We start from the raw sequence: 13,283 nt of genomic DNA, 5'->3' as shown, positions 1-13,283 counted from the left end.
GTTTTTTTCTGTAAGTCTACTTACTGTATGTATAATGTAAATTTACAACTGTCTGGCAGCCCCTTTGCTGCTTTTCCTCTGTTTTCTTTGACTGTTCCTTTACTGTGGTATGTTTTGTACAGTTTTGTAAAGTTAAAAACTTACTTTCACAGGCAGATTTTTCTACGTATTTCAAGTGAAAATTTGTTTGAAACAAGTGAAAATTATCTAAAAACAAGTAAATTTTTAGGTGATGAGTCTTATTTTAAGTGGAAAGAGATTAGTTTTGACTAGAAATGAGACATTTTGACAAGAAATAAGACAAATATTCTTGGAAAGATTTTGCGTTTTTGCAGTGAGTGAAGTGACGCTCCTTGCCTCCTCCCCTCCGGCCCCCCACCGAGGGCGCAGCTGGTTAGTTAGTGCGGGCTCAGAGCCGGAGTGTCCAGATCGCCGTCGGCCTCACACTCCTCCTCGTGGCCGCAGTAGGAGCTCAGCGCGTCCCACAGCAGCCCCGGCTTCTCACAGTGGTGGCGGCTCCTCCAGTGCTCCATCACCCCCTCCTTCGTGTCCAGCACCTCGCTGCACAGCACGCAGTTAAACACCGCGCCCGCCGCCAGGACGCCGAGCCCCCCGCCGCCGCTGTCGGGCGACGAGGCGGCGCCACCGCTGCTTTCTTCGTTGCTCTCTTTTCCTCCGCGGTGCTGGGACATGATGTGCCTCTTCAGCTTGGAGAAGGAGAGGAACTCCTCGTCGCAGCTGCCGCACTTCACCAGGTTGCGCTTCTCGTTGAGTTGCCGCCAGTAGTGCGCGGCGTGCTTCACCAGTTCGTTCTCGGCCTCGCGGGCCCCCCGCATCGCAGGCTGCTGGCCTTCGAAGAGTCGGACCGGCACCTCCTCCCTGTGCACGTAGAGCAGGTGCATCTTCATGTCGGCGAAGGTGGGAGTGATCGCCTGACATCGACCGCATTTGATCTGCAGCTCCACGGGGTCTTCGTGGTCCGGCTCGTCCAGCGCGTCGGGGGACTGGGCCCTGGAGATGGAGGATGGATGGAGGACACTCATTCACCATCACTTATTAAAGGGATAGTTCAACATTTTGGCAAATTCTCCTCTCGCCATAATCTCTATAATCATAGCAGTTCGTTACCTTTAATTATCGGTGCATGTTGTTTTGAGATTGGCGGGGCAGAGACGTGAGCTGCTCAAACTCATCAAATACACAATCCAACAACTCCAAAACGCTCTGGTGGACAAGTTGTGAGCTGCAGATTCCACGCTATGAAATAATCATGTATAATTATGTAACATTATGACACATGAAGCAAATACTCTGAACTATTTGCGCTTTTGAAATCCCTCCGCCTAGCAGCCGTGTCTGGAATGTAGTTCCGGCTGCATTTGCCTCTAAAACAACTCTGTCTCTAATGTTACATGATTATCTCATAGCGTGATGAATGTGCAGGTCACAACTTGTCCACCAGAGCGTTGTGGAGTTGTTGGATTGTGTATTTGATGAGTTAGTACCTGTACCATTCACCTCCATTGTGTTCACTGAGCAGCTCACGTCTCTGCCCCGCCGATCTCAAAACAACATGCACTGACAATTATAGGAAATGAACCTACTGCTACGACTATAGGGATTATGGCGAGAGGAGAATTTACCAAAATGTTGAACTATACCTTTACACAAGAGGTAAATACCATGCTGGAAAGACTCAACTTACCCCTCAACAGAAACGTCGTCCTCATGGTGGCTGATGGACGGCTCCACCGTCAGCACCACCTTGTGCACCTCTCGCAGGTGGCTGAAGTACACGCCCACGTAGCCGAACGCCTTCTCGCAGAACTCGCAGCACAGCGATCGGCGCGGTCGCACCTCGGTCGAGTGGTGGAGCTTCATGTGCGTGCTGAGGCTGCCGGAGTGGGCGTAGGCCTTGCGGCACACGGGGCAGGCGTAGGGCCGGCTGTTGGTGTGGCTGTTCATGTGGCTCTGGAGATGGTGCTTGAACTGGAAGCAGCGGCTGCAGGTGGGGCAGCGGTGGAGCGGCCGGCTGCCGACGTAGACCCGGGGGTGGGTGGCGGCGCCTCGCAGGTGGAGCGTCACCGGCGCCGGTTGAGGGGGGCAATCGACGGCGGCTTTAGTTGGGGTTGTTGTGGTGGTGGTGGAGAGCTGAGGACCAGCGAGTACGAGCTCCTGCTGCTCCTGGCCTTCTGAGGTAATGGCGGGCAAACTGACCAGCTGTGGGACCGTTTCCATAACCAACATGGGCTTGGGCCGGATGCTGCGGTACTTCTTTGAAATATCAACCTCCTTTTCCTTGGAGCCCGGAACGGCGGCGACCGGCGGCGGCGGCGGCGGTTTCTCGGGAGGAACTCTCCTGCGGAAGAAAGACAAGGACCTTTTCTTTCTGGCCTCGAATGCCAAGATGTCTTCCAGTGTCTTCCTCTTCCTCCCTCGCTTCTTGCCCGGTGGTTTCTGGACACTCCCCAGCACGGGCACGAGCGCGGTCTTGACCGGCGACTGCAGAGCGGAGGAGTTGGAGTTGGGCGCCGGGTTGAGACCGGCGGCTTCGGCCGGGTCCACGGTCTTGGATGTCGGATCAATCGGGCTGCTGGTGAGTCCCGTCTGGCTGGAGAAATCCTTCTTCTCCGGAGACAAGCTGCTGCTGCTGCTGAGCTTGGCGGCCGGGATGAGCGAGCTCTTCATTTTGGAGTAGGGCAGAATGGGCAGTTTTCCCTTCGGCGGCGACGGGATGATCTGCACCGCTTTGCTGAAGATGGCCGGCGACAGGACGGTGATGCTGCTCTGGGGCGCCGCTGCCGTCGGCGGCTTCGATTGGCACAGCCTCACCGTGGTCTTACTCTCCTCGGGGGGTTTCACCGGGGAGCTTTTGACAGCGGCAGCGGGGGCTAACTGGAGGCTCTGAATGAGGCCCGAGGTCGGAGCGGCCGGTCGTTCAGAAGCATCCGGCTGAGAGCTGGGGTACAGGACAGCGTTGTCGGGGAGCAGAGCGGTGACGGATATGTCCGAGGATCCCGGGTCGATCAGGATCACCTGCTCGGATGGTTCTTCTTTCGGCACTAAGGTTTCCTTCGTGTGCTTGGACTCTGGTTTTTTCTTCACAGCTGCGCTCTCCGCTGACACCGCTGTCTTCACCATCATACCGGCTTTCACCCTGGCAGCCGGTGGCGGCGACTTGACCTTCTCTGTGGTCCCCTTGCTCCTCACCGGCTGGTACCGGGGAATGGGCAGTTTGAGGTTCTTCTGGATCGACGGCGTTTGTTGCTGTTGCTGCTGCTGCTGCTGCGTCGGCGTCTGAGAGGCGACGGACGGGGGCAGCGCCACCAGGGAGAAGGTGCCGTCCTGACCTGCTATTTGCATCAGTGCATAGTTTTGGGCGGGCACGATGATGGACTTGGGGCTGGAGGCGATGCTGGCCTCGGGGAGGGCACAGGGAGGCTGGCAGGACAGGACCGCCGGGGAGGGGGAGGGCACCACGGCCGGGGCCTTGGGGGCGATGTTACGAAACTGAAGGCTCTTCATCTGAAGGGCCGGACGCGCTCGCTACCAACTGAAACACAAACACAAGAAAACATTTATATTAGTTATTGCCTTTCAAGGCTCAAAGGGATAGTTCAACATGTTGGCAAATTGGCCCATTGCCATAATCCCTATAGTCATAGCAGTAGGTTCGTTACCTTTAATTGTCGGTGCAAGCTATTTTTAGAGCGGCGGAGCAGAGCCGTGAGCTGCTCAGAGCTACTCTACGGAGGCTAATGGGATTTCTTGGTTTCCCTCATCAAACTCATCAAATACACAATCCAACAACTCCACAACGCTCTGGTGGACAAGTTGTGACCTGCACATTCACCACGCTATGAGATAATAACACAACGTTACCAGACAGAGTTGTTGTAGAGGGAAATTCATGCAAAACAGCTGATGCGTGTTGTCTTCAGGGACAGTTTTTCATCAAGCAGTCTCTGCATTTGCCTCTAAAACAACTCTGTCTGGTAACGTTGTGTTATTATCTCATAGCGTGGTGAATGTGCAGGTCACAACTTGTCCACCAGAGCGTTGTGGAGTTGTTGGATTGTGTATTTGATGAGTTTGATGAGGGAAACCAAGAAATCCCATGAGCCTCCGTAGTGTAGCTCTGAGCAGCTCGCGGCTCTGCTCCGCCATTCTAAAAATAGCTTGCACCGACAAATAAAGGTAACAAACCTACTGCTATGACTATAGGGATTATATGGCAATGGGCCAATTTGCCAAAATGTTGAACTAACTAACCCTTTAAATTGCCCTTTTACCCTGAGAAGTTTCCACATCAACCGTTAAGTGCCTGCTCTGCAACGCTGCGTATGATTGCAGCCTTTAGATCTGTTTGATCTAACATGCTTAATAGCAATAACTGAGATGGCTACAGGACTTCCTGGTCTCGCCTGAGAGCTGCCAAGGTTGTTACAACAAATGTGACCTCAGTGTGAACGTTTTTTTTTCTTTTTTTGTTGGTTGTTGATGGCGTCATTACTGTGCAGCCGAAGCGGCAGAGGAGCAGCCGCGCTGTAAGAAACGCAGGCATCTGCACGAGTGTGACAAGCTGTCCTATTACCCATGTCTCTGGTCACACTCAGCAGGCGGCCTCTCCCCCAGGCTCAGGACAGACTGCCCCCTTTGATTTGGGCTCAGCATGCAGCCATGGTACATGCTGGGGCTCCGTGGGAGGGGGAGGGGGGCAGTCCTTGTACCTTCCCTCACTTCCTGGAAGGATCAGTCAGTGGAGCGTGAAAGCTTGCCCAACGGCGGGATCTTCACCTCTCCTCTCATCAACCCCCCCTCCACCGTCCAGCGCTGCAACCTGGCCGGAGGCGATGAGGAGGATGCCCCTGGATTTACCTCATCATCCCTTGTTCACAAATAATGTTTCACGGTTGCCCTGGTGGGGATAAGGGCTTCTTTTTTTCCACACACACACACTCAAACACACACACACCGCCTGTGTGTTGATACAAAATACTGCTGAACTCCACGAGGAACCTACAACCTCAGAGTGAGGTTTTAAACAAGTCTTTATTATCTCAATCTACCGAACAGTTTCCACCCATCAATCAAAAGCCACAGGTATGGCTTTAAAAACAAAGGCAGAATTCCCTTTAGTTATATCAATACTGTATCTTTATATCAAACGGAGGGAGAGATTACAGAGGAATGCTTCAAAGGGGCTAATTGTAAACAGATTCTGGGCTTTGAATTTCACATTATGACCCGGCAGTTCTTCCAGCTCCACTCTAATTCTAATCAGCGTGAAGTGCAACAATCTGGAGGTGTCACAAAAGGCAAAAAAAAAAATCAGAAACATTATTTCTCAAACCCCTGTATTCACTTTCAAAGCAAGTCTGAGCAAGGAGCTTTGTATGTTCAAAAAGAAGGAGAAGAAAAGAAAAACTGCAAAGGGCATATTGTTTAACAGCTGGAAGTGTTTCTGTGCAGAGAGATTATTTATACAGTACCCCTACCGCATTACGACTCCATAAAACTGGAGATATTCCTCCTCTTTGTGGATAGTTGATTCCAGTTTGACTGTGACTTTGGCTGAAAACAGAGTGGAATAAAACTGTGGGATGTGTTGCTCCTCTGGGCATTTAATGTGGCCGCAGAGAGTGGGAGAAGTGTGCACAGGCAACGCTTGGCGATGAATCGCACCATGTGAAAGTTTGACATTAAAGAGGCAAGAAAAAAAAAAGGGGGGAGGGGCTTGTATGAACAGCTGGAGAAGCAGCCAGCAAGCCTGTAATCCTTTTGTCACACATGATTCAGCCCGACGTCACCTGACACCGAGTCGCACCACACAGAAACAAGTTTCAGCTTTACGGCATCCATTTGTCTCGTTCCACCTGGAAAACTGGGAACAGCGCTCCTCGGACATGAGACGAAGGAGGAGGAGGAGGAGGAGGAGGAGGAGGGGGGGGGGGGGTGTTCCTGTTTGAACTCTAATACTTCTCAGATAAGACAATAAAACCAACGTTGAGTTCATCGTCGTCCTGTAAAAAGGTGTGAGAGCGAGCGAGAAGCACGAATCAAACGCTCCTCATTAATATGCTAATGTGTTTAGCAAGGTCATCTGATGTGACCAGGTGCTGCTCCAGTATAAAAACATCTGTACACACATGTGTTTGCACAGACCAACATGACACCCGAGGGAGGAGGGAGCAAAAATAAACATCAATGCAAACATTATAAGAACAGTTGCGGCTCTATGTATCATATACGTTTCTCTTTTTTTAATTGTTTAATTGTTAAATCTCTAGTTTATGGCAAATACACCAATTCAGATTCCTCTTGGCTATTAAAGCTTTTCTAATTCTGATTCTCTAGTGTTGTATGATGATGCCAGTGAATATAAACTATATCTAACTAGAGGAAAAGCAGGGGATTGTGGGAAATTTCATGGCAACACATGCAAAAGTTTGGCCTCAACTGTTCCTGTGACTGTAAAATATCCAAATAAGAAGATGCCAAATCTCCAAACTTTACAGTTCAACGCAGGTGGAGGATTCAAACATTTTCACAGCAGCGACGCTCTTTGTTTGTTGTGTTTCCACCGAATCTGATCCTGGTTCAACACTCACACACACACTCACGCTCTGAGCTCAACGACTACAGGAAGTACAGCGGTTCAACAGGTGAGTGTGTGTGATGATGACACGATGACACGGCCTCGAGACACATCCAGTTACTCACTGTACTGTGATATTAATATTTAAAGGAAGCTCTCCTCTGTCTTCCTTCCATCCGCTCTGCCTATTATCACCCTCTCTGTGTGAGAGTCCCTGCAGTCTGCATGAGGAGGAGGACGATGTTGTAACTCTGTCCTGCTGCAGTTCAGCCACATGGGGGACGATGATGATGTACCAGTGAGGGTCAATGTGACCTGCCAACATTATTCTCCATTAGGGATGTCACGATTATACATTTTCTTGGTACGATTATTGTCAGAGAAATAATCACAGTACTCCGATTATCACGATTATTATGCATTAATTAAAGGGACAACGAGGAGTTTCTATTTGGTTATTTAAAAGTCTCATATTAATGTGGATGAATCTACGTTACCCACACTTGTTAATGGCTCCATTTTCGATAAATAAATCGTTTTGTCTCTATCGTTATTTTGTTATTATTAGTGGTGGTGGAAATGCTGGTCGAGCCGACCAGCGTTTCTTTACTTTCGGTTTTGCGGCGAGTCATGAGAATAACGCCGCCGAATCGCCGTTTATGGTCGGAACTACGACGGTATGTGATCGTCTTCAAACCTCTGACTTTAATTCTTGATGAATGAAAACATGAGTCTGTCTTGCGCCGGTCAAAGAATTTCACGGTGCGCGGAGGCTCATAAATGTAGTGTGAAAACACTTCGCTTTTCCAAAACTCCTCGTTGTCCCTTTAATTTCACAACAATATGAATGTGTAAAATCAAATTTAGCCAAGTCAAAATATAATTACTCATGTTTACACAAAATATTTCAAGTATCTATTAATATATGACCAATTCTTAATCCCCAGGGGAAGTGTTTGAAATATTCAGGTCATAAATTGTTATCTATACCAGATGTTTGCATTTATTTTAATCGTTTTTTGTTTTGTTTTGCTTTTTTTTTAATTAAAAATGAGACACTAACATTTAAATTCCTAACCATTCAGTGTTACGTTAGATAAATGGACCAGTATCTGTGCATTTACCCATATTTTTGCGCACATCTGCCAATAAGGTTCCAACATCAAGTTTTTGTGAAAGTGACGGTATTTAGGAATCTTTACGATCAATTAATTGTGGCATTTAATACCACGATTAATTGTGAAAACAAGTAATCGTGACATTCCTATTCTCCATCGTCTTTTGGTGATGTTGAAATCCAGAGCCACAGATGCTGAAGTGACAAACTCACAACTCTCTCTCTGGTGCTGATGATCCAGACACAGCTGATGGTAAAGATAAATACTCGACCAGATCAAAGTACAGACGTAAATAAGAAGAAGCTCTGAAAACTGATTGTGATCTGTGACTAAACCAGCTCTAGAGGTTTCCAGGGACCGTGACGTCCAACACGAGTGTGAATGCAAACAACTACGTGGGTGGAAATATGCACTCGGTGTTTGTCCAAAACCTTCAAGACAAGAGCAGCCGGAGGAGAAGAGGAGCAAAGACGGGTTTCGGTGAATCCACATAAGTTTCATCAAGACGGAAATGCGTTTTTCGGAGGGGGTGAAATGGTACAGTATGTTTTGGAAACGGGTCCCAGGGTGGGAAAATCTGAAAACGCTGCCCCAGTGTTTTCATGTAGATGCCCAAAACAGATCTTTTGTAAGACTACGATGTCATACCCCGCACCGATCTGACCTGTAACCTGTGTCACACCTCTATACGTTACAGTCTATGGACATAACGTAACAATAACAACGACTGATTACCGTCGGGTGAATTGCGCCCATTAAATCATCATCGATCGTAATATTTGCTCTGATACTATATAATGTTAACTTAATGGCTCGGGGACTTTCTTGTAAATTATATTCCTTAAATTAAAGAGTTTCCTTAACAAAACAGCGAGTCAACGGCCCCAGACTAGTTTTCATGGATCCGTGTGTACACAGATATTTCTTGAAACTTTTTCATAATGAACAAGAAAAAGATGGTTTTTGGGTGAAGCTGTGTTTCCGTGTGGACCAGGCCTTGCAGGACCTCAGAGGACAACGTCATGAAGTAACCCTAAACATCAAAGTGAACCCACTACAGACTACCAACAAAGAAAATCCACCTCTGAAGAAAACCCAGACCATAATCCAGTAGAGCACACACCAATAACCTCCAACCAGACCATATGAAGGTTGTAAAGATCATTCAAAGCTTCAGTCACTGTTTTAAATGTTCATTAAGATCCAAACTCCGACACAAAGTCAGAGCAGAGCTTTTTTTTAACCAAGTTGCAGAGAGGCGATAACAAAGCAACAACGACGACTAATGTGCACAAACTACATTTAATCAATTAAAATCTACTATATAAGAGTAAAAGGGTCTGAAAACTTTCTGCAGCCTCTGTGTGCGTTCACCTCCACACTCTGGATCAGAGGACACTCGCATTAACCGAGGTACAAACCTGTGTCTAACTTTAGATGTTTGCTCAGAGGGCAGAAATGCACAGGGAGGGGAGGGGGGAGGAGGAGAGGGGGGGGGTCACAGATGCTACTCAATCTGCTGCTGGATTTGAAATGCCAACCACTCTAATCTGACCGGGGTCAGAGATCAGGGCCGGGGTGACGCAGAAAACCTGGTTTCTGGTCTGAATGTGGGAGGCTGAGGGGGGAGAGAGGAGAGAGAAGAGAAGAGAGGAGAGGAGAGAAGAGAAGAGGTGGGGGTTGATCCACAGAGACAGATTATCAGGTGAAGGCAGCGGGGTGAGAGGTGACGATCGGCTGTTTATGCAGCGAGCAGGTCAGGGTTGAGCAGCAGGGCAGGAGCAGACCTCCACCTGGGACCGGACCGGACCCACAAACTCACTGAAACTCACTTATGCTTTTGTCATGAGCCGGCTTGATTACTGTAACTCTCTGTTTATGCGTCTTCCAATAAAATCAAAACAATCCACAGATTACAATTTATCCAAAATTCAGCTGCACAGGTTAAAGATCACACCACATAACTCCAATCCTCCGCAACCTTCACTGGCTACCTGTTGTCTTCAGAATTCAATTTTTAAAATACTCCTTTTGGTCTACAAAGCCCTTTATGGTCTGGCTCCACAGTATAACTATCAGACCAGTTATGAGCTCACAATCCTGGTCGACTGCTCAGGTCACAGAGTAGAGATCAACTCCCCCATGGGCCCAGAGCCTTAACCAACTCAGGTGACACTGCCTTTAGCATCTATTTACCTAAAGAGTGGAATAGTCTACCACATGATCTCAGAAATGCTCCGACGTTGTGCTCCTTCAAAGCCAAACTTGAAGGGATAGTTCAACCAAAATTCAAATTTCACTCATTATCTACTCACCCTCATGTGGACTAAGGGCTGGGAGAAGTTTCAGAGTCCTCCGTGGCTTCTCTGAGTTACAGGGGGGCTCGGCGCAGCACTGCATGTCCATATGACGGTAGCGAACGGGACTCACTTTTCTTCGTCCAAAAAGACACACCAAAAAACATCCAAATACCTCCATGCTGCTCGTCTGTAATGTCCCTCTTGTATTGAAGCCCCAACATGAGAAATTGCTCCGAAAAAAATTAAATAAGTCTATATTTTAAGCTTGTTTGTAGTGGAAGCTCCCAGTGTCTCAGTTCACTGCTCTGCCGGTGTCTGTGCAAATTTCTCATGTCAGGGCTTCAATACAAGAGGGACATTACAGACGAGCAGTATGGAGGTATTTGGATGTTTTTTGGTGTGTCTTTTTGGACAAAGAAAAGTGAGCTCCGTTCGCGACCGTCATATGGACATGCAGTGCTGCGTGAACCCCACCTGTAACTCCAAAAAGTCACGGAGGACTCTGAAACTTCTCCCAGCCCTTAGTCGACATGAGGGTGAGTAGAAAATGAGTGAAATTTGAATTTTGGGTGAACCATCCTTTTAAGACTTTTCTATTTAGCTGTGCATTTCCTTAAATGTCTTTGTGTGTATGAACTTCTGTGTATCAATTGCTGTTTACTTTTAATATGTTGTCCTATACTGTATGTAAAGCACTCTAGTCTGAACTGCTTCTGCATGATACGGTGCTATAACCAGGTCGGACCCGGGTCCAGCCAAGACCGGCGGCGGACGACTGACACCGAGCCAAAACAACCTGCACCGCTGTCTGCCAGTAATTCATCCCCGATGCTTTGTCTCGGTTTCAGACAGACTACTGTGTGAACTGCACAGTCCAGCGTTTTTCTGCTTTACTCCCAGTTCCATCAGGACTGCGGTCTGGACCCGAACATCGGCCCCCGTCAACAGGAGACAATGGGAAAAAGGAGACAGGTTTTGTTTTGTTTTTCTTTCTCTCTCTCTCTCTTTCTCTCTTTCTCTCTCTTGTCTCTTGTGGTGAAACTTAAAGAAAATCAAATGTGAAGTGTTTTGAGGTTAAGCGGAGCGGAGGAGTGTGGGGTTTGTTATCTCCGTTGTAGGTGAGAGCAATTCTCATCTGGGACTCAAAGATAGAGCCTGGAGATGGAGGGGGGTCTGGAATGAAGTGTGTGTGTATATCTGTGTGTGTGTGTGTGTGTTGTGGAGGAGGGAGGGCTAAAAAACCCAGCAGAGGCCAAGCTCCCCCAGGTTTTAGCCCAGATGAAAGGCCAGGATCTGGGCTAGATAAGAGGGCAAATCACAGGGGGTCGGGGCCAGCCGGCTGTGAGAAGCCATGTCCAGCGGCCATGTTTCACCTACCTCCTCCTCCTCCTCTTCCCTCTATCTCTACGTCTCTTTCTCTCTCACACACACACACACACATAGCATGAATGTGAGAGGTAGTTAAAATATATAAATATATATATAATTCATCTCAATTAAAACAAAAGGAGCTTTTCACGGACGCTTCAGTCCAAGAGGAAATGAGATCATACCGTTTTCTTTCCTCCTCACTGAACGTAAGAATTATCTGTGCTTGATCGCTTCTTGCTGCATGCATGCTAACTGCTCATCTTTGTTCTCCAGCCTAAGGTGTATATATGCATGTGTGTGTGTGTGTGTGTGTGTACAGTATGTATGCGTGTGTGTGTGTGTGTGCGCCAAGGAGCTGGGGTCTGGAGCGAAGGCGATCATGGGGAAAATGAAATCAGTGTTTGCAGAGGTCCTTGTTTTGTCCCAGAGCTCTGCAGGATGAGCAGGCCAAGGAATACACACACACACACACACACCTATGCACACACATGCACACACACACACACACACACCTATGCACACACATACACACATGTGCGAGGAAACAGGATGACCGGCGTCTTGGTAGCGTCCAGCTGCTCCTTTTCTACCTTTTCACCGAGCAACAAAACAGAGAAAGGTGATGCAAGAGAGAACATTACAGCGCCATATGGTATTCAAGGCACACACACACACACACACACACACAACCGTATGTCATCCACTGTCACCTGAGCAAATCAATGCAAGGGAGAAATCCATTCCAATTAGGATCCCGCTGCTCTGCCCTGCATGTGGATGTAGATGAATCGATAGAGAAACCCCTCTGCTAACCCGCCGCTCCTCTTATAGCCGACGCTGAACCGAACTGAGACTCTGGATGTTTTGCTTTCATCGACTCGGCGTCTAAAGAAATGAATAAAATGAACGACTCTGATCGTTTTCATTTGTATTTAAACTCGTCCCCCCCCCCCCCCACGTATTAATATTCCACGGAGCGTTTTAAGGAGCTCAGAGCAGAGAATGTGGCGGACAACGATTTTTTAAAAACAAGGTTGCGCTGCTCTTTGAAGGCAGGATGCTGTAAACCCCTGACAACCAATGGCCTTTGACCCCCATGTCCAACAAGGCCATGTGTCATCCCCAGGAAGTTGTAACACCTTCAATCATCCGTGGTCGCAGAGATGGAGGGGTGAGGGGGGGGGGGGCATGCACACTAAACGACACAAAGGCACGATGGCTGTCGGCTCAGAGCTGAGTGGCGTCGACGTGAAGCCGAGGCGACAGCGACGTGTCCGAGCGCAGAGGTGTGTGTTCAAGAGCTTCAAGTGTTAATGTGCCCCCCCTCACACACACACACACACACACACACACACCTCCACCACCACCACCCCACCCTCAGGCGGCCAGCGCTGCGTCGCCGTCCAGACTTTGCTCGACACTAAACCTTTACCTGACCTTTCCCTCCGCCGTGACATTTGGACCCTGCTGAATAGGTCAAACAGCACTAAAGAGTGAAGAGTGGTGGAAGAGTGGAAGGAGAGGAGAGGAGAGGAGGAAGAGGAGGAGGGAAAGAAGAAAAGAGGAGAGCTGTCAGAAATCAGCAGAGGGAGGTGACAGAGTGTGACGAAGCCAGAAGCTGCAGTTCCTCTCGTGGCCACTAGGCTGAGTCTCCAGCAGTGAGTCGGTCTCCATAGACTCCCATGTTAAAACATCCTTTAAAGGAGACGTACGCTGCCCCCTTTTCCACAAATTAAAATAGTTCCCAGGTGTCTTAAAGACAAAATCCCCCAAGGATCAAACATCACAGCTCTTTTCATCCTCTCAAAACAGCCCTGTTCAGAACGGCTGGTTTCAGGTGCCTGTCCCTTTAAATGCAAATGAGCAGGTAGGGGCGGTATTATGCAAATTTGAAAA

General features: G+C 48.4%; 1 protein-coding gene across 2 annotated transcripts in view; it reads right to left on the bottom strand.

Annotated features, from left to right (window-relative positions):
- Positions 1 to 398: 398 nt before the first annotated feature.
- Positions 399 to 13,283, bottom strand: part of znf438 (zinc finger protein 438) — a gene marked incomplete at its 3' end in the record, with an annotated part of 58,675 nt that continues 45,790 nt past the window's right edge. For both annotated transcript variants that reach the window (XM_083995632.1, XM_083995633.1), the window contains 2 exons: positions 1,706 to 3,553; positions 399 to 1,011 (listed from right to left, as the gene is read on the bottom strand). In XM_083995632.1, coding sequence (XP_083851758.1) covers positions 399 to 1,011; positions 1,706 to 3,525 — 2,433 coding nt within the window. In that variant the 5' untranslated portion in view covers positions 3,526 to 3,553. The remainder of the gene's footprint in view (positions 1,012 to 1,705; positions 3,554 to 13,283) is intronic.

Source organism: Trachurus trachurus, assembly GCF_905171665.1.
Source record: "Trachurus trachurus genome assembly, chromosome: 20".
NCBI lineage: Eukaryota > Metazoa > Chordata > Actinopteri > Carangiformes > Carangidae > Trachurus > Trachurus trachurus.
This window is presented reverse-complemented; position numbering and strand designations above follow the sequence as displayed.